Raw genomic sequence first — 21,328 nt, 5'->3', positions numbered from 1 at the left:
ATCAGCTTTAAATGTTTACTTTAGGAATATATTACAATCCCTACGTACCACTCATCTAGGGATTGTGAAGATAAGATTAGAACAATTATAACATTCACAGAGGTGTTCAGTCAGTCATTCCTCCTGCACTGCATATGTGAATGAAACAGGAAGTAACCTAATAACTGGTAGAATGATATGTACCCTTTAGTCACACACCTCACGGTGGTTTGCAGAGTGTAAATGCAGATTGTCACTCAGAAATAAAATCAATGTGAAATGGAGGGAAGATAGAGTGAAATGGCAATAGCAAAAATGTGAAGAAATCGAAAAGCAGTTAATGGTCATAAGGGCAAATTAAGCATGTAGAAAAGTGAAAGTTGTTACATCTTTATGGGATATCAACGTAGGAAGGTGGGTGGCCAGGAGTAGCGAAGCAGCATACTGTCACTGTTATAGGTCTGGATGAGAGCAAGTAATTAATGTGCACAAATAGTCTACAAATGTACATTTACTCAACTTTGATCAAATCAGGAGCACAGTCCGTAAACATAGTCTAGTATGCACAGCAATAGATGTCAAAACTTGGCACACAATAGGAACACCAAGACACTACGTAGTTTACTCTCTAGCTCACAACAAACTAGCCCTGTATCCAGTCTACAGAGGTTGTCCTTGTTGGCAGCCAGTGGAGGCAAGTCCAACAGGCACACATCATTGCCTGCATTGTTGTCCTGTGTGACAGCTATCGGCATCCGTTGAAATCTCTTAACGTGCTATCAGTTGTTACCAGATACCGGCTCCAGTGGCATCGATGGCAGTGACTCCACAAAAGTAAAATTGATAAAATTAAAAGTAAGGGCATCAACATTAGGAGTGCAAAAGAAATTCCACTCTGAAATGCATAAGAGAGAGGAGATTGGTGGAAAGAGTAAACTGATAGCTTTTGTGTAGAGGATCCAGCATTAGTGTAGTCTGACAGAGCTTTGGAAGACTTGCAAACAAAAGAGACAGAAGAGATAGACAACATTCTGTCACAATTTCTAAAATCATTGTGGTTTAAGTGACAACTAAAAGATTAATCAAGTCTTTGTAAGGAATTTACAGAGTTTGGCAGAAAAATGTATAGAGTCTTCGTCGAGCTCTGCCGAGATATCAATATTGTCATTCAATTTGAGTTACAAGTGTGTTGTAGTATTGCCTTTGGCTCAACAGATGTTAGTACTTTCATCTCGGTATTGTGAAAACAGGATGGCTTTGAGCTCGCTTTTCATTTGAGCAACGAAAATCTATTGTGAAGTGGTTTTTCAAGTTCGATAATGCCGTTGAAGTGCAACGTCTGTGGAGGTGGGAGTTTGAAACAGAACAGCCAGCCCACCTAACAATTAAATGTATCATTGACAAGTTTGAATTGCATGGAAAAATGTGTGATATTCACAAAGGAAGAGCAGGAAGATATCATACAGCTACAGGTCCTGCTTCATCGACTCTCGCGTTGGAAACTTTTGTTAATTCTCCACAGAAGTCTGCTATGCAATGTGCACATAAAGTGGGGGTTAGCAGTACAAGTGTACGAAGAATTCTAAAAGCTGCAAAGTGGAAAGTTTACATTCCGTGATTACTGCACATGATTAATGATGATGATCCTGATCGCCGAATGCAATTTTGTGAGTGGCATCAGCAAATGGTAACTAATGACGAACAATTTGTGACGAAGGTAGTGTGGAGTGATGAGGCACAATTTAAACTTAATGGAACCATAAATTGGCATAACAGTGTGTACTGGGCACCGGAAAATCTGCGTGTTTATGTGGATAAAGTGGTCAATCTACCAGGGGTTCATGTGTGGTGTGTACTATAATCTAGGTGCTTAGTAGGGCCCTTTTTCTTTGATGCCGCTGTCGCTGGGGAAATGTACCTGGAAATGTGACACACATCAATTTTGCCAGGTATACGTGTGGTTTCTGGAGATGCTGGAGAGGTCTTCTACCAACAGGATTACCACCTAGCCGTATGAGCTTTCCTGGGTTACAATTTTCTGGGGTATTGGATTGGACGAAGAGGGCCCATTGAGTTCCCTCCACGGTCACCAGATCTAACACCTGTGGACTTATACCTTTGGGGAGCTGTGAAAGATAACATCTATTGAAGTAAGCCATGCACACTGGAGGAAATTCGCCAGGAGATTACAGCGACATGTGCAGCGATCTCCACTATAATATTGACTGACATAGTTGCTGCGACAGCTCGTCATTCTTTTACATGTACAGCTGCCAACAGTGAACATTTTGAACATTAAAACTAACCATGTGCTAAACTGAAGATTGTACAACATGTGTGATCCATTATTAAATGTAAAATAAGCACATAAGCTATACTTTTCTTTCCTTAAAGTGTGTATAACGGACTCTGTCCGAACCAATGGAGTTTCAGAATATCATCATCCCACAATCAAAAGGCAGATAAATGGGAGAAGTATAACATAATCTGCTTTACAGTTTGTGCATCCACGTTGCTGACAAGAATAACATCCAGAAGAATGGAAAAGAAAATGGATGATGTGTTAGTTATCAATTTGACTTTAGAAAGAGGTAAAGGCTCCAAACAGGCAATTCTGACAGTGCTCGTGATAGGGTTTGTAGATCTAAAAAATGAATCGGACAACATAAAATAGTTCAAGATGTTTGAAATTATCAGAATAATAGGCATAACCTGTAGGGAAATGTGAGTAATATACAATAAGTACTAGAATTGAGAGAGAACAATAAGAATTAAAGAAGAAGAGAGAAATGCTTGGATTAGAAAGGAGATAAAGAATAGTTCAGCCTTTTTCTCCTCTGTTGCCCAACCTGTGCTTTGAAGAAATAATGGCAGAAATAAAAGAAAGATTAAGGAGCAAGATTAAAATTCAGGGTGAAAGGGTATGAGTGATGAGATTTGCTACAAACATTGCCACCCTCAGTTAAAGTGGGGAAGAATTATAGGATCTGTTGAATGAAACAGACAGAATACAGAAAATGGTCTGAAAGTAAATTAAAGAAAGACTAAAGTAACAGTGAGTAGCAGAAATGAGATGAATGATAAACTTAAAATCAAAACTGGGGACAAGTAGCAGATGAAATAAAGGAATTATACTAGCTTGGAAGCAAACAATATGTGATGGAGAAAGCCAGGAGGATATAAGAAGCTGACTAGCAAAGACAAGGGGGGCATTTCTGCTAAAAATAAAGTATACTAATATCAAATGTAGGACTAAATTTGAGTAAGAAATTTCTGAAAATATACATTCTTTCAGTTCCATTTTGTGCTGCAGTCTAGTAGAAGAGGAAGCTGACGTCCATTTATGTATGATTAACAGAGATACAGTGTACCAATTAGCGAGGTGTCGATTCTGCAGTGGCATTTCAGACAATGTTCTTGTAATGAAATCAAGACCAAATAACAATGTAATGAGAAGAAATAGTTGCTACCACCCCATGACTGGAAACTTACCCTGGGAATCCCCAAATGGAAAGTGACCACTTACAGCAGAGCTGGCAGCTTAATGCCAGCCATCATGTAAACTCATTAATAGTCATACACATAATGCAACCCCATAAAAGATGTACATTAAGAATAAACATTCTAATGTTATAGCCTTTTCTTGAGAAAATCCTCGAGATGGGTGATGCACCCATATGATAGATTTTCTTGTGACAGGAGTACTGGAAAGCATCTCTGTGTGAGTCTTCATAGGTGTACCGACTTAGCAACTAATACCAACTTTTTGGAAGCCAGGATGTATGGGCCATCCCATCCTCCCAAAAACTTTTCCTGTATCCAGTATCACACTAGGACATCTGCCAAGTGCTGATGCATGGGAAACTTCTTAAATGCACAAGAAGTAACATTAACAATTATGAAAAAGATAGATTGCTACTCACTGTAAAGATGAATGTTGAGTTGCAGACAGGCACAACGAAAAGACTGTTACACACTAAGCTATCAGCAAAACCCTTCTTCAGAAAAGAAAAGAAAAGAAATGACACACATTCACACACAATTGTTGATATTCCAACCAAGATTTTCCATTGTTTAACAAGTAACATTGCTACATGAGTTACGTTTCTTCCACAGCATACTGTGTTTGTCAATGTCACACACATTAAGCATCATACAAATTATACAAACAGTTGCCTATTTTGCGTACAACATATGTGACCAAAAGAGTCAGAGATGGAAGGGGTTGGTACCAGATTCTACTGCTGTTCATATAACTGTGAAGTGAAGAATGAGAACTGATAGAAAGCATACAAAGAATGAGAAGAAATAGAACTGGTAATAAAAAATAGTGATATGTTCAGACCAGGCAGATAGTGAGAGTCAGTTCCATATATGTGGTTGCATCCTTTTTTATGTGTGTGTTCAGTTACTGTCTTGATGTGCCATTGTAATGGTGTACTTATACTTTCCTCCTCCCATCTACATCTACATGGATACTCTGCAAATCACATTTAAGTGCCTGACAGAGGCATGTATTATGTAATATTTTTCCCCCAAAGTGAATGAAACTTCAGAACTAGTTTACTGGTTAAACAGTGTGTGATGTTTGACCTCTATAGAAGAAAATGTACAACTGTTAATTCCACAGTTACTTGTTTTTTCAGGTCTAGTCATGCAATTAATGATGAACTGACAAACATAAAAGAGTACATAAGAAATTTTGAGCAACAAGAGAAGAGTACCAAAGAAGAAATTGTTAAGGCATTGAATGAGAAGACAGCAAAATTTTCAGAAATAGATGTGAATGTTTCCAGATTAGAAAAGGCATTTGAGGTAATGTTTACCAACCCTTTGTGTGTGTGTGTGTGTGTGTGTGTGTGTGTGTGTGTGTGTGTGTGCGTGTGTGTGTGCGCACGCGCGTGCGCACGCGCCCACGCAAGTGCGTGCTGTCAAGCTTAGCATCCTTTCTGTGTGTGTTTCTCATCTCAGTGCCTCATATATTTGTTGCATTTGTGTGCACGCGCACTTGCTATCAAGCCTCTAGCTTCCTTTCTCTGTGTGCCTCTGATGCTCAGTGCCTCATACATTTTCTGCATTGTGATCTGTCGTCATTTACATGATTATGATTATAATCCTAAAATGTCCTTATCATTTAACAGTTACATATGAAAAATTCAAAGAATTGTGAACTACAGTTATCAGCAACAACATTAAGCTTGTTGCAAAGTTCCTGCACTCGGGTGGACTAAGTTATGATAAAGATATTATATTTAAATTACTGTATAATGATCTTTGTCGATTATTCCATTTCAGCAGTAACTGGTAACATGTGCCACTACATAAACACCATTTGTTGTAACAGGGATAACATAAACGTGCACATGCGTATAAACCAGGCAGAATGTCACAGCCAGTGGCAGTGCTGAATGGCCCAATGACTTACTGTTTCATCAGGTGACACACATCCTCTTCTATTGCCCTTTTACCATCAACTTTAGTAGCTTCTTTACGAGAGAAAGGTAAAACATTCTCAGTCTAGCACAGGGCATGAAATTTCTGTTCTGAAGCCACTAGCCATTCTAACAACTTGGGTTGCTTCAACCCCTTCATCTGATTACGATAAAATAACCACCCCCCCCCCCCCCCCCCCACACCCGTCTTGTCTGACAAACTGTTCGAACAGTATCCTTGTACATAACACTATATCAAATTGTTTGATAGAATACAAAGGTTCAACATAGGCATTGCAAACGTAAATACATACTGATACCATAGTTTAGCGGTATAGCACTTCATGTTTGTATAGTGTCATCTTTCTGCAGTCACTTATCAGTGGCAGCTCTTAGATCAGACTCAGAGATCAGATATCACCAGCATATCCTCCAGTGTGTCTTCAGCCGAGTCCTGTACATAGTTTTTTTTTTCCTATTGTGACAGCTGAAACCTCTCTCACATGAAACAATAGTTTGTATGTGCTCATTCTGCTAATAGAACATCCACTTTCTCATTCAAGTAACCAAAGAGCTTTTTTTATTTCTTCATTTCCAAATTGAAGAATTTTATCTTTGTGAGGGCAGCTCAAGATGTCAAAAACATGCAGAGAGGTAATATCATCTGACGAGACAGCCTTTCTGTCATGTGCACCTTTGCATTTTTTATTAAGTTACCTGTTACAGTTTGCTACTATTGCTCCCCAGTTTGAATGTTTGTCAGCTGGATGTCATTAATTTTTCCTGAAATGAATACCTGGTTCAAAAACCTTTGTTCACTTGGTCCAGCAGTATACTGCAGGTCCTCCAAAACTGAGACGCAGCATGCAGCTTTTATCAGGAATGAAATGAGGAGTTCCTCATTATCTAGTGACACACTTAAGGGGCTCCGGAATGGCTCAAAATCATGAAGAGTTCAATTTTTACTTTTTTGCGTTTTCTGAATCTGCAGACTATTACCTATTAATAGATATACAATTTATTCAATTATGAAGACTACAACTATTTTTAAATTTTTTTTGAAATGTGTTCTACATGGGCGTGACCCACTGTGGCGCTGTTAAACTGCTGTCAAATGGTGTTGTTATTAACGTCCGTGTTCATCAGGTACATTTTAGTGATGTGAGATAAAGTATGTGTTGTGGCTAACCTGTGATGGTTCAATATATATTGCTGGTGTGATTGTCGATTGTTTCATGTTTATTTACTCTGTCGTTATCTCGAAAATATTCGTAATTAATTCTGTTTCTTGAGTCTCTGTTTTGTTGAAGTATAATAATGAGTAAAAGTAAAGTTATTAGAAATCCTCTGAAGGCTTTTAAGAAAAGGAGAAATGTTGGAAAGCCAAAGGTATGTGTTATTACTGTAAACAATAAAGACGATAACCAAGTGAGTGAACCTAACCTCTCAAGTACACCTGCCCATAGCAGTCAAAGTGGGAAAGAAAATACTTCACAGAAGAAGCTTGGTTCAATGAGTGAAAACTATGAATGTTTTATGGGCGAATCGGATATGAATGAAATATTTGATATGTCGGTTCTCAAAGGAATGTTTTCAAACTGTGTAAGATGTATTCATTGTAGTGAAGTTGGTCTGGAACTCTCCATAATAAAGCACGTAGGACTTGCTAGTGAAATACAACTGAAATGTGATAGTGTTCATACATGACCACCTTTTGGAACAGTGTTGCAGTAACTGCAACTGAAGAAAATGGTAGCAAAATCTACGAACACAACAACAAGCGATGCTTGCTTTAGACAAGGAACGCCTTCGGGCTGCAGACAGGGCTGTAAAGAGTCTAGAAATACAAGCAAGAGTAAACAGGAGGAGGAACAAGAGGAAGCTGGAGGAGGAGTTTGCAGAGATGAAGATAATCCATCCTATGGACCTGGAATGCACTAAAAAGTTAATCCAATCTTTGTCGCTCGATTCCCAAAACTTTTATTTTCTCATACTAATTACATGTTTTCTAAGGATCTTCCAAACATATTTGTTTCAAACTTTCAGTAAATGTTACACAGTACCTTCTGCATAATTTAACACAGCATTTTTCCAAAAAACTGTATATTTTTGAATATATAAATAAAAAAATGCAAAAAAATGTTGTGAATTTTCATTACAATTGAAACAAAATCATCTTTAATAACTGAACTAAAATTTTGTAAAATCCCTGTGTTAAGTTGTAGCCCATATTCCAATAAATAATCTGTAAAAAGTTCAACTTCCTACCTCAAATACTTTGTGAGGAAAGATGTAATTTATAAGCGTTATTTTAACATTGCAAGTATGGGGCGTTCCGGAGCCCCTTAATAGATTCAATTTCCAGTAGAAGTCCCAACAGGAAGTAGAGAAGCCTAACAAATTTAAATTTCTGTAGACTTTTCAGGAAATCCTTAGTTTTAGCAGTGCCATCATCATTTCCATAGCCTGCGTGTTCAAGGTGGGTCACAACAGCTTTCCGTAGTTCGAGAGAGCTTGAATTACACTCTCTGTGTTGACTAACCAGCTGACACTGTAGATATCACTGAATTTACAAAAAAATTCTCCGAGAACTTGTGCTGTTTCTCTCAACATCTGAAGTCTTTTTGTTGATTCATAGTAGAATTTGAAAATATTTCTAACCACAGAGTTAAATGTTTTGAGATGTTCACAGGCATTCAACATATTTACTGCAAGTGGTGTGTGAGACAGTGAATACTTCCCAGTTTAGTGCAAAGAACTTTCATTTCCACAGCTAATCCTGATTTGTGCCCAACTAAATTTGCAGCGCTATTGTAGTAACACTGTTCATGTTTACGTCGCACTGCACTTAGCGTAGACCGGGACTGTGTCCTAGGCATGCCCGATGTTAACTGACTGGGCACGGCCCGTGCTGCCGGAGTTGTTGTTGTTGTTGTTGTTGTTGTCATGCCGGCAGAGGTCGCGCCCGAATTCTCGCGTGCCCTCTGGTGGACGGGACTCTACTTGCGGCAACTACCGTCCGTGACGCACCGTGCCAATGTGCGCCTCCCGCGATCTTTCTGGTGGCTACTACACTCCTCCTCCTTCGGGGGGGTGAAGCCACTGTGATCCACTGCGTCGGAAGGTGGAGCGTCGGGCAGGAGCGATGACCTCCACATCCATTGGATGGCCGGAGTCGAGGGGATCTGCCAACCCTCGAGCCGGAACCTTCGAATACGGCTGGAAGTGACCCACACGAAGAGGCCCTCGTCGTCCCACAACCGGAGCCCTGGACAGAACGGGCGACAAGCTGTCGAACTCCGGATCCTGTTCCACACCGGGAGGGGCAAGACCCAGTGGCGGGGACGAAGGGGAAGGGACAACCACAGGTGAACCAACCTCCTGAGAAACCGGGCCTGCTAGGGGGGCCGGCTCTCGCTGGGGCATCTCGAACGATGGCGATGCCGGTGCTGGAGCTACTGGAGGCTACCAAGGCTGAGAACCATCGCAGTGCGGCAGAGGCACAGCGGGGAGAGGAGGCAACGTCCCCTGCGAAACCAACACAGGTACCGGCAATAGGGGAAGCCGGTGTCCGAGTGGGCGGAGGGTGGGTGCCCGAACGTGGACGTAGCTGATTTTGGTGACGACGTACCACCTGGTCCCCCGCCTGCAAGGTATAGAGCCGGCGGCCATTTCGGCGCAGGACCACCGCTGGTATCCAACGTGGATTGCGACCAAACCCACGGGCCCAGACCGACATACCCAGTGGAAAGCCAGGTACTCTGTTTTGTGAAGACTGGCGAGGACCAGGCCAGAGGAGGTGCAGCAGAGGCCCATGGAGGAGCTCTGCGGGGCTGCGTTCTCCCATTGGTGTGGTCCGGTATGCCGTCAAGAAAAACGTCAATGCTTCCTCCGCAGGAAATTCGTGCACATACTTTTTCATCTGCGTCTTAAATGTGCGCACCATGCACTCGGCTTCCCCATTCGATTGTGGATGGAAGGGGGGAGAGCAAACGTGCCGAATACCGAAGCGCCTACAAAAATCCTGGAAGGTCTGCGAAATAAACTGCGGTCCATTGTCCGAGACCAGGGAGATTGGCAGACCTTCCACAGAAAAAATTTTTGCTAGTGCCTGGATTGCAACTTCTGAAGTGCTTGAGGAGCAGCAAACCACATATGGGAATCGGGAATAAGCATCAATGACAATGAGCCAAAAACCGTTGAGAAACGGGCCCGCAAAATCGATGTGAACATGTTCCCATGCTTGGGTTGCCGGCAGCCATGAAGAGAACGCCGCCCTGGGAGATGCTTGTTGGCTCGTACACGGGGAACAGGCGGCCACCAAGTTCTCAATTTCTCTGTCAATACCGGGCCAGTACACATGTCTGCGAGCCAAGGTTTTAGTACGGGAAACACCCCAGTGCCCCGCATGTAATAACGTGAGGACCTCCCGTCGTAAACTTGCAGGAACAACCACGCGAGGAGCTGTATCATCGGTAGCCAGAAGGAGAACGCCTTCCAAGACCTGGGGGACTGATGACCTTAGCTGTTAAGTCCCCCTTAAACATCCCAACAATCACCACCACCTTCCAAGAGCGAGAGGCGGTCCCGTAGAAGAAAATAATTACGAAGAGGGTCCGAGGCCCGGCCCGGAGGGCGGGATGACCACCCCTGCTGAATGAGGCGAACTACTTGCCGGAGAACCGGGTCAGCTGCCATTTCCCTGGCGACTCGAGAACTAGTGATCGGGAAGCCATCAACCGCTTGGCGGGACGCCACATCCAAATGAAAACACATAATCTCCTCTCGATCGAACATAAGATCCGGGCCCACCGGAAGACGGGAAAGAGCGTCGGCGTTGGCATGCTGTCCAGTAGGGTGAAAATGAATGTCATAATGGTACTTAAAGAGGAACAAGGTCCAGTGCTGTAGTCTGTGGGCCGCCCTATCCGGAATCTGAGAGGCGGGGCCAAATAACGATATTAACGGCTTATGGTCAGTGATTAACTGAAACTTCGTGCCATACAAGAAAGGGTGAAATTGGTAACAGCGTAGACAATGGCCAAAGCCTCTTTTTCCACCTGGGAGTAATGGGCCTGCGCGGGTCTAAGCGTTTTAGACGCAAACGCCAGTGGTTGCTCGGAACCATCTGTGTTGCGATGGGCCAGGACCGCCCCCACCCCATACTGCGAAGCATCTGTAGCCAGGACCAACGGCTTACGGGGATCAAAAGTAGCCAAACAAGGGGCTGACGTGAGGAGGCCCTTCAATGAGGTGAACGCTCACTCGCATGCAGGCGACCAATCAAAAGGAACACCCTTGTGCAGAAGGCAGTACAGGGGGTGGGCTATAGTGGAAGCCCTGGGAATGAACCGGTGGTAATAGGCTATCTTGCCTAAAAAAGCTTGTAACTCTTTCAGCGAAGCGGGCCGAGGAAGGTTGACGATACCTTGGACCAAACTTCCTAGTGGACGGATACCATGCCGAGAGATGGTGTAGCCCACATACTCAATGGATGATTGAAAGAAGGTTGACTTATGCAGGTTGCAACGCAAGCCCACAGTCCTGAATTTGAGAAAGAGGGTGCGAAGGTTGTGCAAGTGTTCCTTCGTGCTGCAGCCTGTGACAATTATGTCATCCAGGTAATTAATACAATGAGGGATTGTCGACGTGACATGCTCAAGATAACGCTGGAATATCGCCGTGGCACTGGATATTCCAAAGGCCAACCGCTGGTATTGGTAAAGGCCAAACGGGGTGTTGACGACTGCCAACCGTTTGGAGTCCTCATCAAGTGGTATCTGATGATAAGCCTCCGACAGATCGATTTTGGAAAAATATTGGCCTCCCGCCACGGAGGAGAACAATTCATCAGCACGAGGCAAAGGATAGGTGTCCACCACCAATTGGGAATTAATGGTGGCCTTGAAATCGCCACAAAGACGTAATTTTCCCGAGGGCTTCCTTACAATAACGAGGGGCGAAGCCCACTCACTGGAAGAAATGGGAAGAACGACCCCTAGGGCTGTCAGCCGGTCTACTTCTTCCTTTACCTGAGGGCGGAGAGCCAAGGGGATCTGCCTCGCGCGTAGAAAACACGGGTGAGCCGACGCCTTCAACGTTAAGTGAGCTTCAAAATCTGAAACACGCCCTAGGCCCTCCTCAAAAATATCTGGAAAGTCGGAGATCAAAGATTCCAGTGATTGATAGGGAACGTCTTCGGAGACCAACTGTATGGTGTCAGCGATAGAAAAACCGAAAGCTTGAAAGGCATCCAGGCCAAAAAGGTTAGCTGAGCTCGCATCCCTGACAACAATAAAAGTAATAGGCCGAGTGACTGATTAGTAAGTCACGTCAGTAGTGAATTGACCCAGTAGGGGAATGAACTGCTTACCATAACCGCGTAGATGCCGGTAAACTGTCGCCAACGGGGGCGATCCAAGGTCGGAATAAGTTTGTGCATTCAACAACAAAACTGCCGCGCCCGTATCGACTTGCAGTTGTAACCGGCGCGACCGAACCGACACCTCGATAAAGAGTTTGCGTGCCGATGCGTCGGGAGCCTGGCCCGATGAAACTTCCTGAATGTCAACGTCCATGTCCTCTGTACCCGCTTCCTTCGTTCTTTTGAGGCTGAGCGGCAAAGTTTAGCAATGTGACCTTTTCTATTACATTTGCGACAAACGGCCCAACGCTGGGGGCACTCTGACCGATCATGATGTATATAGCACGACTCACAGGACGGCAACAGGGGCCGGCGGCCAGAAGTCTGTTTACGTGCCGTGCGGGAGCGGCCGTGACAGCCGGATTGTACCGCTCGCACGTCGTCCACCCCTGACACAGTGGACGCGGCCGCGCCGCCCTGAACCTCCGCGACGTCGCACCACGCTTCCAGCTGTTGACCTGCTGCGTGAGAGACTTCATACGATTGAGCAATAGACAGGACTTCCTCGGGGGAAGGGTTTTCTAACTGCAGGGCCCGTTGCCGGACCTCCCTATCAGGGGCCGAACGAACAATGACGTCGCGTACCGTAACGTGGGCGTACGACTCTCGCGACTGCTCCGTGACAAAATGACACTTGCGACTAAGACCGTGCAGGGTAGCGGCCCACGCCCGGTAAGACTGATGGGGCTGTTTCTTGCATTGATAGAACTCGACCCTAGCCGCCACAACATGCGTGCGGCGGCGATAATATGAAGACAGCAATGAACACAATGCGTCAAAAGACAAGGACGAGGGTTCCTGCAACGGCGCTAGCTGCTGCAAAACTTGATACAGCAAGGGAGATATCCAAGACAAGAAGAGAGCACGACATACCTCCGCATCGGAAACATGAAACGCCTGGAAATGCTGCCGAAGGCGATGTTCATATGCGTCCCAATCCTCCGCCGTCTCGTCATATGGGGGAAAGGGAGGAGGGAACGGCGCCGGAGCAGACGGCGTGGAGAGCGACGCCGGAAGCACTTGTTTCATGGTGGCCATGAGTTCCGTCTGCTGTGCAACCAAAACTCGCACCAAATCCTCCATGCCGTGGAGAAGCTGCGAAACCGGAACAACGACGCAACACGCGAAAGAACGACTCCAACTCGTCGCCAATTGTGTAGTAACACTGTTCACGTTTACGTCGCACTGCACTTAGCGTAGACCGGGACTGTGTCCTAGGCATGCCCGATGTTAACTGACTGGGCACGGCCCATGCTGCCGGAGTTGTTGTTGTTGTTGTTGTTGTCATGCCGGCAGAGGTCGCATCCGAATTCTCGCGTGCCCTCTGGTGGGCGGGACTTTACTTGCGGCAACTACCGTCCGTGACGCGCCGTGCCAATGTGCGCCTCCCGCGATCTTTCTGGTGGCTACTACAGCTATCAGTACCTAAGCTTATAATATAACATTTTCTTTGTATTCACTTGGGTGTATGATCATATCTAAATAATCTGTTAAAGCTGTGAAATAACCAGAGGAAGTGGAGACTGGTACCTCTGTTACACTTAAAATGTCCTCTTTGTTATGGCTATGATTTGCATCCATGCTTGTAATGTACATATTTGCGTGATGGATCAGTGGATCCATCAGTTAGAAGGCTGAGGTATTTACAGTTCTTTAAATTGTGTATGAGAACCTGCTTCAGTCTATCCGCTATAAAATGAATAAATTCTTTGCACTACACAGTCACATTTAATTTTCCTGCCAAACACAGAAGGTGCACAGTCTTTAAAATGGCTTCTCATGCCTATGTAAGGTGGTAGGAAAACATTTGACTATTCATTTTTTAATGCATCTGGCCGTTGATGATTCTGCGGACCATTTCATTGCCTTTACATAAGCAACATTTTCATGGTGCTCTTTATTCTGAGTACGCAGAACAATGGACTTTTTTAGGCAGAAAACCTTTTTACCAACTGCTGGTCCACATTACTAGTTTACATGTGTACATAAAATTTGCAAGATGCAAGCTTTTGTTGTATCATCATACAGTAGCCACTCAAAATGGCTTGACCAGTTTTTATTAAATTTCCTTTTATTTTGGAATGCTGGTACGGCATTATTGCCTTTCCTTTTAGCAGAGCAGAAAGATGATAGAAGCTGAACACTATTGCTACTGGCTGATTCTGTCTGACAAACTGCAATTTGTTTTTCGTGCACCCAGGGAACATTCACATTGTCCTTCACACTTTGTCACCAGTTTCACTCACTTCATGACTGTGTTTGTTTCCTCTTTTCCATGGTAATAACTACTTCTTCACAAAGTTAGATACAATATATGTTTAGTTAGAAAACAATGTAGGTAACCATAAAACCTGAATACTGGAGGATACAGCCATATCAACAAAGCACTACCATACCATATGTTACTGCCTTTTTTAATGTATGGCGCTGCTCCCTTGTTTCATTAACCAGGAAATTCTCATTGCTGCGCCTGTCATAAGTATATATACACTACTGTAGTACATGAGTTTGTATTGTCTGCACAATTCTGAGCCTAGCCCTAGGGTGTTTAGAAAATAAAATAAAATTTTCATGTAAGCCTGCGACGACTGTTGCCAATTTTCGGGTCGACCGTAAATTTTGCACCATGGTGTAGCACAAAAGGGTCATTCATACTTCTGAAATTTTATTTCTGTTATAAGGTTTGCACCTTAATCTACTGAGTTGTTATGTGTAGCTGGAATTTTATAAAGTAGTAATGTATGGTTTGTTTAAATGGAAAATTGGAATATTGACTTTTGGGCAGTCTATCACTGTTGGGAATTAATCTGGAGTTGGTGGATGTAATCCAAAGATTTTACATAGACTGTTCGCAATAATTAATCTTTTCAAATATTTTATTCATGAGTTGAGGTGTTGCATGTTAGCATCATGTATTCAGATGTACTTAAATAAAATTTAAATAACTTTTTGAGAACAGTTGATAAAAAGCATATAAATTAAAATGTGGTCTTACTTCCCATGGTGATAAACCTCAAAACCTTACCCATTTGTTACTGATTTTATCTCTCATTTAGGATTGTTAAAAAACATTTTGTGTCATGTTCAGTTTAACAGTTTTTTTAACGACAGAAGATGTGTTTGGATGAGGCGTATTTTATGACAATACTTGGCCGCAATAGTGTGGCCATCAGCATTGCTGCAGTGTGGCTGCAATAGATCGCAATTTTGTGGTATGGCTGGACGATATTGCTGATGCAGGTAGTTGCCAAGAGGTTGCTGGTCTTGTCCACCAAGGGTGGAGAATATTTCATATTGCGGGGCAATATCTGTCCTGCTCCTTGCCTGTAAATGCTTCTCCCTCGCTCTTACCTTTGCTTCCTCCTCATCTCACTAACAGCACTACCATCCGTGTCTGAGCAAAAATAATATTGTTTTGCATTTGTTCGAAAGTTTATGTGCCTGCACATAGCCATGTGTTTAATAGTTGTTTGTTGTGTGCAGCAATGGAGAAGTGGAAAAACCAGAGAGCAATGAATTTTGTAAATGTGATTCACCTACAAACAGAGCTATGCGATGTCAAAAGTAATATATACAAAAATTGCATCTGAAAAAACAATTGACAAACTGTTGCAGGTGAACTTGGAGTGAAGAGTGGAAGTGCAGGTGACTTTTCACCCACACGATTTGCATTTGATGGCATGAGTTTCATACTGTCTTGAGACATACCAGAAGCAGGAATTGATAGTGTAAACAGTGGTGTGTGCTGGTGAACAAAAATTGTCCTCTTATTGAAAATTTCCCATAGAAAATTCTTTCGGTCCTCCCAAATCATTGCATACATCTGGTACCATGAGGCTTATTGAAGAATAATGAACTTTAAAGGGAGACATTAAACTTCTGTTTGAATTACCAGTAGCTAAAAATTGGGTGATCACCAGTCAAGTTGTAACTGGTATACACTCTTTTGTATTTGCATCGGTTTTAGCATTTCTCAGACCAATTGCTTATATGAAATACTGGAAATTTTATGATTCTTCAGTTTCTCCCAGCGTATTTCTTGCTCGAACAGTCCATGGGTGTACCGCTGGTCCATAGTGTCCAACGAGCACAATATTTCAGCGATCAGACATGTCGCCATCATCAGGTGTGCTGACGAACTGAGCTCTTGAGCATGGGTGGCCGTCTTAAATCCACTCCCCTCACGAGGCGTTCTCTCCGTGGTCCGCACCCATGCATCAGCGGTCGTTGAGACGCTGGCGTCGGCGTCTGTGGTGGCGTCGGTGTAATTGCCTTATATATCCTAGTCACCCATTCGTTTCCTTTGCTGAACGTCTTTTTAATTAGACTCAATGCTGGTTCCCATGCCGTGCTGAGGTTGTAGCCGCAATCTTGGTTGATGAGTCCGTCCCAAGTACGAATTTCGATAGCCTCCCTAACGACGCAGTCCCAGTATTTAGATATCTGTGCCAAGACTGTGGTATGTTGGTAGTCCATTTCGTGATTTTCAAGCAAACAGTGCTCTGCAACTTAAATGTTTTTCTTAGAATAATCCCTTCTTCCTAATACCAAATTACCTCTCTCGACCTCTGTTTTTATTGTTTTTTGTGCTCTTCCATGCTTTTCTACTACAATGTTTCATTATTTTAAATATAAAATGGAAAATCCAGGATGGAATGTAACAATATTATGAAAAGGATAGTTGCTACTCACCATATAGCGGAGATGCTGAGTCACAGATAGGCACAAAGAAAAGACTGTCAGAAAGTGAGTTTTCAGCCAATAAGGCCTTCCTTGAAAATAGACATCACACAGACACACATGCTCATGCAAACACGACACACACACATACGATCACAGTTTCTGGTGGCTGAGGCCAGACCAGGAGGTCTTGCCTTAGCCGCCACAGACTGTGGTCACGTGTGTGTGTGTGTGTGTGTGTGTGTGTGTGTGCGCGCGCGTGCGTGTGTGCGCGTGTGTGTGTGCATGTTTACATGCGTGTGCGTGTGTGTGTGTGTGTGTGTGTGTGTGTGTGTGTGTGTGTGTGTGTGTTTCTATTGTTGACGAAGGCCTTGTTGACCAAATGCTCACTTCCTGACAGTCTTTTCGTTGTGCCTGTCTGTAACTCAGCATCTGCACTACATGGTGATAACAATTATCCTTTTCATAATATTATTATTTTAAATAGTGTTTTTAATCATATTTATGTACTGTTTACTGAGATAGTATTTTATTTTTTCCAGAGGTTTCCAGCTATTATTGAATCTCGCAATTTCTTCCTAGACTGGCTGAAGAAGTACGTTATCATCAGAGTGCAGTGCTTTTTTTATGGGATTCTTCTCACACGGAAATATACTGTGAGTGTTCATTTGCTGCGCTGTACTTGTTTTGTTGTAAGCAGAGAAGACGAAAACCTGTTGTTGTGTTGATTATGGTTTAAAAACAGTGCAGAGAATTTTCATTGTTCAGATAATCTGTTATGCTACAATCCATTACTTATCATGTGTAAGCACTGAGGTCTGTTTCTCATTTCTGGTGATTCTGAATGTGCTTTACACCCTCCCACCCACCTCCCCCCCCCCCCTCCCCCCTTTTTTCCACTTAACTTTCTACTGATAAGGATCGCTAATAAAAGAGACATAGTAATTATTATTCCACAGTTGATGTTCATAAAAATTTGTTGTTTCAAGTTATACGACAGTGAATGCCAAATGGTGGCTGCTGCTACTGCTGTTGGTAATGATCATCGGCAAACAATGAATTATTTAAGGTCTTGGTCACAAACTGATTTATTAACACATTTTGATATGTCATCGTCAGATATAGAATGAAGTACAAAAATGGCACATAAGGTATTGAGAATACAGCTCTCACATATGTGGAACCATGTGCAACATCCAGGGCATCATGAAGTAGGCAATGTGGCATCTAGCATTCAGTGCAGCTGGCTCCACATGTTCCACTTTTGTATTGCTCATTTCTGTACTTCATTTTATGTCTTGATGATGATGTATCAAAACATATCATTAAATTAATTTGTGACCAAGACCCTCCACATTTCAGTGTAATGCCAATTCTGAATGGTTGTGTGCTCCATAGATGGAAGCATTTCTCTATCAAGTGAAGAATAAGGATGCTGTTTACATTACAAGATTTTACACGATGTGAGTCATACCACTCTCTTCTCAATAAATTATTTGCTTAAAAAATGTTAAATTTTTCAATGTTGGAAGTTCCTGGTTGGAAACAATAAATAAAAACAAGGAAACACAACCTCTCACGTGCATTCAGTTGGTGCATGTCACAAAGACCCACATAACAGAAAATTCCATTAACTTTTGACAAAGTGTCATCATGACTCCGGGCTGTGTGTGTGAACTCCATGAGCTGCCCCCTCTTATTGATGATATACCAAACTTATAATCATCCAAAATGTCTTTTAATCACCATCATTCTTTGCCTTTTTCCTGAAGGCACATTTTTTCTAAATAGCCCAAAAATAAAAAGTTATGTGTGATTACAGACACAGAATGGCTGGCCAATACTTACTTGCAGGAGGCAAAATTCTGCCACATACAAATGTAGGAGGAAAAAGACCTATCTTAGTTTTCAGAGAAGTGTTAGTTCATTCCTCAGTAAAGAAAGAGGGGTAGGCTGAGAAAAGGTAGAAAGGAGAAGCAGATCACTCAATACCTCAATATGAGAGGGACTCATTTGTGGTGAAGACGAGAGAAGACTAATAGGAAGTGGGAAAGTTGCTTGTCAAAGATAGTACATCGGTAAGCACTGTGGCAGCGTCTCTAAAGATGATAGGACTAAGTGTCCACCCCCTGGTAGCTGAATGGTCAGCACGACAGAATGTCAATCCTAAGGGCCCGGGTCGATTCCTGGCTGGGTCAGAGATTTTCTCCACTCAGGGACCAAGCGTTGTGTTGTCCTAATCATCATCATTTCATCCCCATCGATGCGCAAGTCGCCGAAGTGGTATCAAATCGAAAGACTTGCACCCGGTGAATGGTCTACCTGACAGGAGGCCCTAGTCACATGACATTTACATTTTTATAGGACTAGGTGAGAAATAAAGAAACATTAGGATGACATGAAGTGAATAGTACAATTAAGTAGTAGGAGGCGAATGGAAAAGGATATGGGGATGGGAGAAAACCAAAAAGAGAGAAATGTAAGATCAAATGTTGTTGTTGCTGTGGTCTTCAGTCCTGAGACTGGTTTGATGCAGCTCTCCATGCTACTCTATCCTGTGTGCAAGCTTCTTCATCTCCCTGTACCTACTGCAACCAACATCCTTCTGAATCTGTTTAGTGTATTCATCTCTTGGTCTCCCTCTACTATTTTTACCCTCCACACTGCCCTCCAATACTAAATTGGTGATCCCTTGATGCCTCAGAATATGCCCTACCAACCTATCCCTTCTTCTTGTCAAGTTGTGCCACAAATTTCTCTTCTCTCCAATTCTATTCAATACCTCCTCGTTAGTTACGTGAACTACCCATCTAATCTTCAGCATTCTTCTGTAGCACCACATTTCGCAAGCTTCTATTCTCTTCTTACCTAAACTATTTATCATCCATGTTTCACTTCCATACATGGCTACACTCCATACAAATACTTTCAGAAAGGACTTCCTGTCACTTAAATCTGTAATCGATGTTAACAAATTTCTCTTCTTCAGGAACGCTTTCCTTGCCATTGCCACTCTGCATTTTTTATCCTCTCTACTTCGACCATCATTAGTTATTTTGCTCCCCAAATAACAAAACTCATTTACTACTTTAACCGTCTCATTTCCTAATCTAATTCCCACAGCATCACCCGACTTAACTTGACTACATTCCATTATACTTGTTTTGCTTTTGTTGATGTTCATCTTGTATCCTCCTTTCAAGACACTGTCCATTCCATTCAGCTGCTATTCCAGGTCCTTCGCTGTCTCTGACAGAATTACAATGTCACCAGCGGACCTCAAAGTTTTTATTTCTTCTCCATGGATTTTAATTCCTACTCCAAATTTTTCTTTTGTTTCCTTTACTGCTTGCTCAATATACAGATTGAATAACATCGGGGACAGGCTACAACCCTGTCTCACTCCCTTCCCAATCACTGCTTCTCTTTCATGCCCCTCAACTCTTTATAACTGTCATCTGGTTTCTGTAAAAATTGTAAATAGCCTTTCGCACCCTGTATTTTATCCCTGCCACCTTCAGAATTTGATAGAGAGTATTCCAGTCAACATTGTCAAAAGCTTTCTCTAAGTCAACAAATTCTAGAAACGTAGGTTTGCCTTTCGTTAATCTATTTTTTCTAAGATAAGTCATAGGGTCAGTACTGCCTCATGTATTCCAACATTTCTACAGAATCCAAACTGATCATCCCCGAGGTTGGCGTCTACCAGTTTTCCCATTCGTCTGTAAAGAATTGGTGTTAGTATTTTGCAGCGGTGGCTTATTAAACTGATAGTTCGGTATTTTTCACATCTGTCAACACCTGCTTTCTTTGGAATTGGAATTATTAAATTCTTCTTGAAGTCTGAGGGTATTTCGCCTGTTTCATACATCTTGCTCACTAGATTGTAGAGTTTTGTTAGCCCTGGCTCTCCCAAGGTTGTCAGTAGTTCTAATGGAATGTTGTCTACTTGTGGGGCCTTGTTTCGGCTTAGGTCTTTCAGTGCTCCGTCAAACTCTTCACGCAGTAGCATATCTCCTATTTCATCTTCGTCTGCATTCTCTTCCATTTCTGTAATATTGTCCTCAAGAACATTGCCCTTGTATAGACCCTCTATATACTCCTTCCACCTTTCTGCTTTCCCTTCTTTGCTGAGAACTGGGATTCCATCTGAGCTCTTGATACTCATGCAAGTGGTTCTTTTTTCTCCAAAGGTCTCTTTAATTTTTCTTTGGGCAGTATCTATCTTACCCCTAGTGATATGCGCCTCTACATCCTTACATTTGTCCTCTAGCCATCCCTGCTTAGCCATTTTGCACTTCCTGAACCATGTAGTATAGCAAAAAGAGTATCCACTAAAGAGGGGTACTGAGCATTCACAAGATGGACAGTTTAATGATTGCCATACGTATATGAAAAACTGTGCATTGAATCCTTGTTGACTGAATACAACTTGCTTGGTTTCAAATGGTGCTCTGTCTTTGACCTGGTATTTACCAGTGGTGCGGCTGGAGTAAGCAAATGGTAATGGGTGTTTGTATGTGGCAGGTTTTAGAACACAGAATGATTGAAATGGTAGGAATCTTGGGTTATGTGTAATAGTCTAGGAATGTCATATGATTTGACAAGGATGTTACGAAGTCTGAGGGGTGGAGGGAGGTGGGGGCAGATGATAGATGGCAGTCGTGGGTGGTGTGGGAAGGATATAAGTGAAAAAGATCTCTTGAGAAACTTGCAGCCTAGGCAGAGTAGTGGACTGAGACATTTGAGGCCATGTGTAGTACTGGGTGACAAATGAGATGTTTCTGGGTGTTTTGATGAGTGAGAGGAAAGT

The 21,328-nt window shown here is 42.8% G+C and overlaps 1 protein-coding gene across 3 annotated transcripts in view; it reads left to right on the top strand.

The window, feature by feature from the left end:
- The window catches only part of LOC124615754 (structural maintenance of chromosomes protein 6), a 188,410-nt gene that overhangs the window by 127,892 nt on the left and 39,190 nt on the right, over nt 1-21,328 (top strand). For all 3 annotated transcript variants that reach the window (XM_047143841.1, XM_047143842.1, XM_047143843.1), the window contains 2 exons: nt 4,626-4,794; nt 17,058-17,171. In XM_047143841.1, the coding sequence (XP_046999797.1) occupies nt 4,626-4,794; nt 17,058-17,171 (283 nt within the window). The remainder of the gene's footprint in view (nt 1-4,625; nt 4,795-17,057; nt 17,172-21,328) is intronic.

Source organism: Schistocerca americana, chromosome 5, assembly GCF_021461395.2.
Source record: "Schistocerca americana isolate TAMUIC-IGC-003095 chromosome 5, iqSchAmer2.1, whole genome shotgun sequence".
In the NCBI taxonomy this organism is placed as follows: Eukaryota; Metazoa; Arthropoda; class Insecta; order Orthoptera; family Acrididae; genus Schistocerca; species Schistocerca americana.
This window is presented reverse-complemented; position numbering and strand designations above follow the sequence as displayed.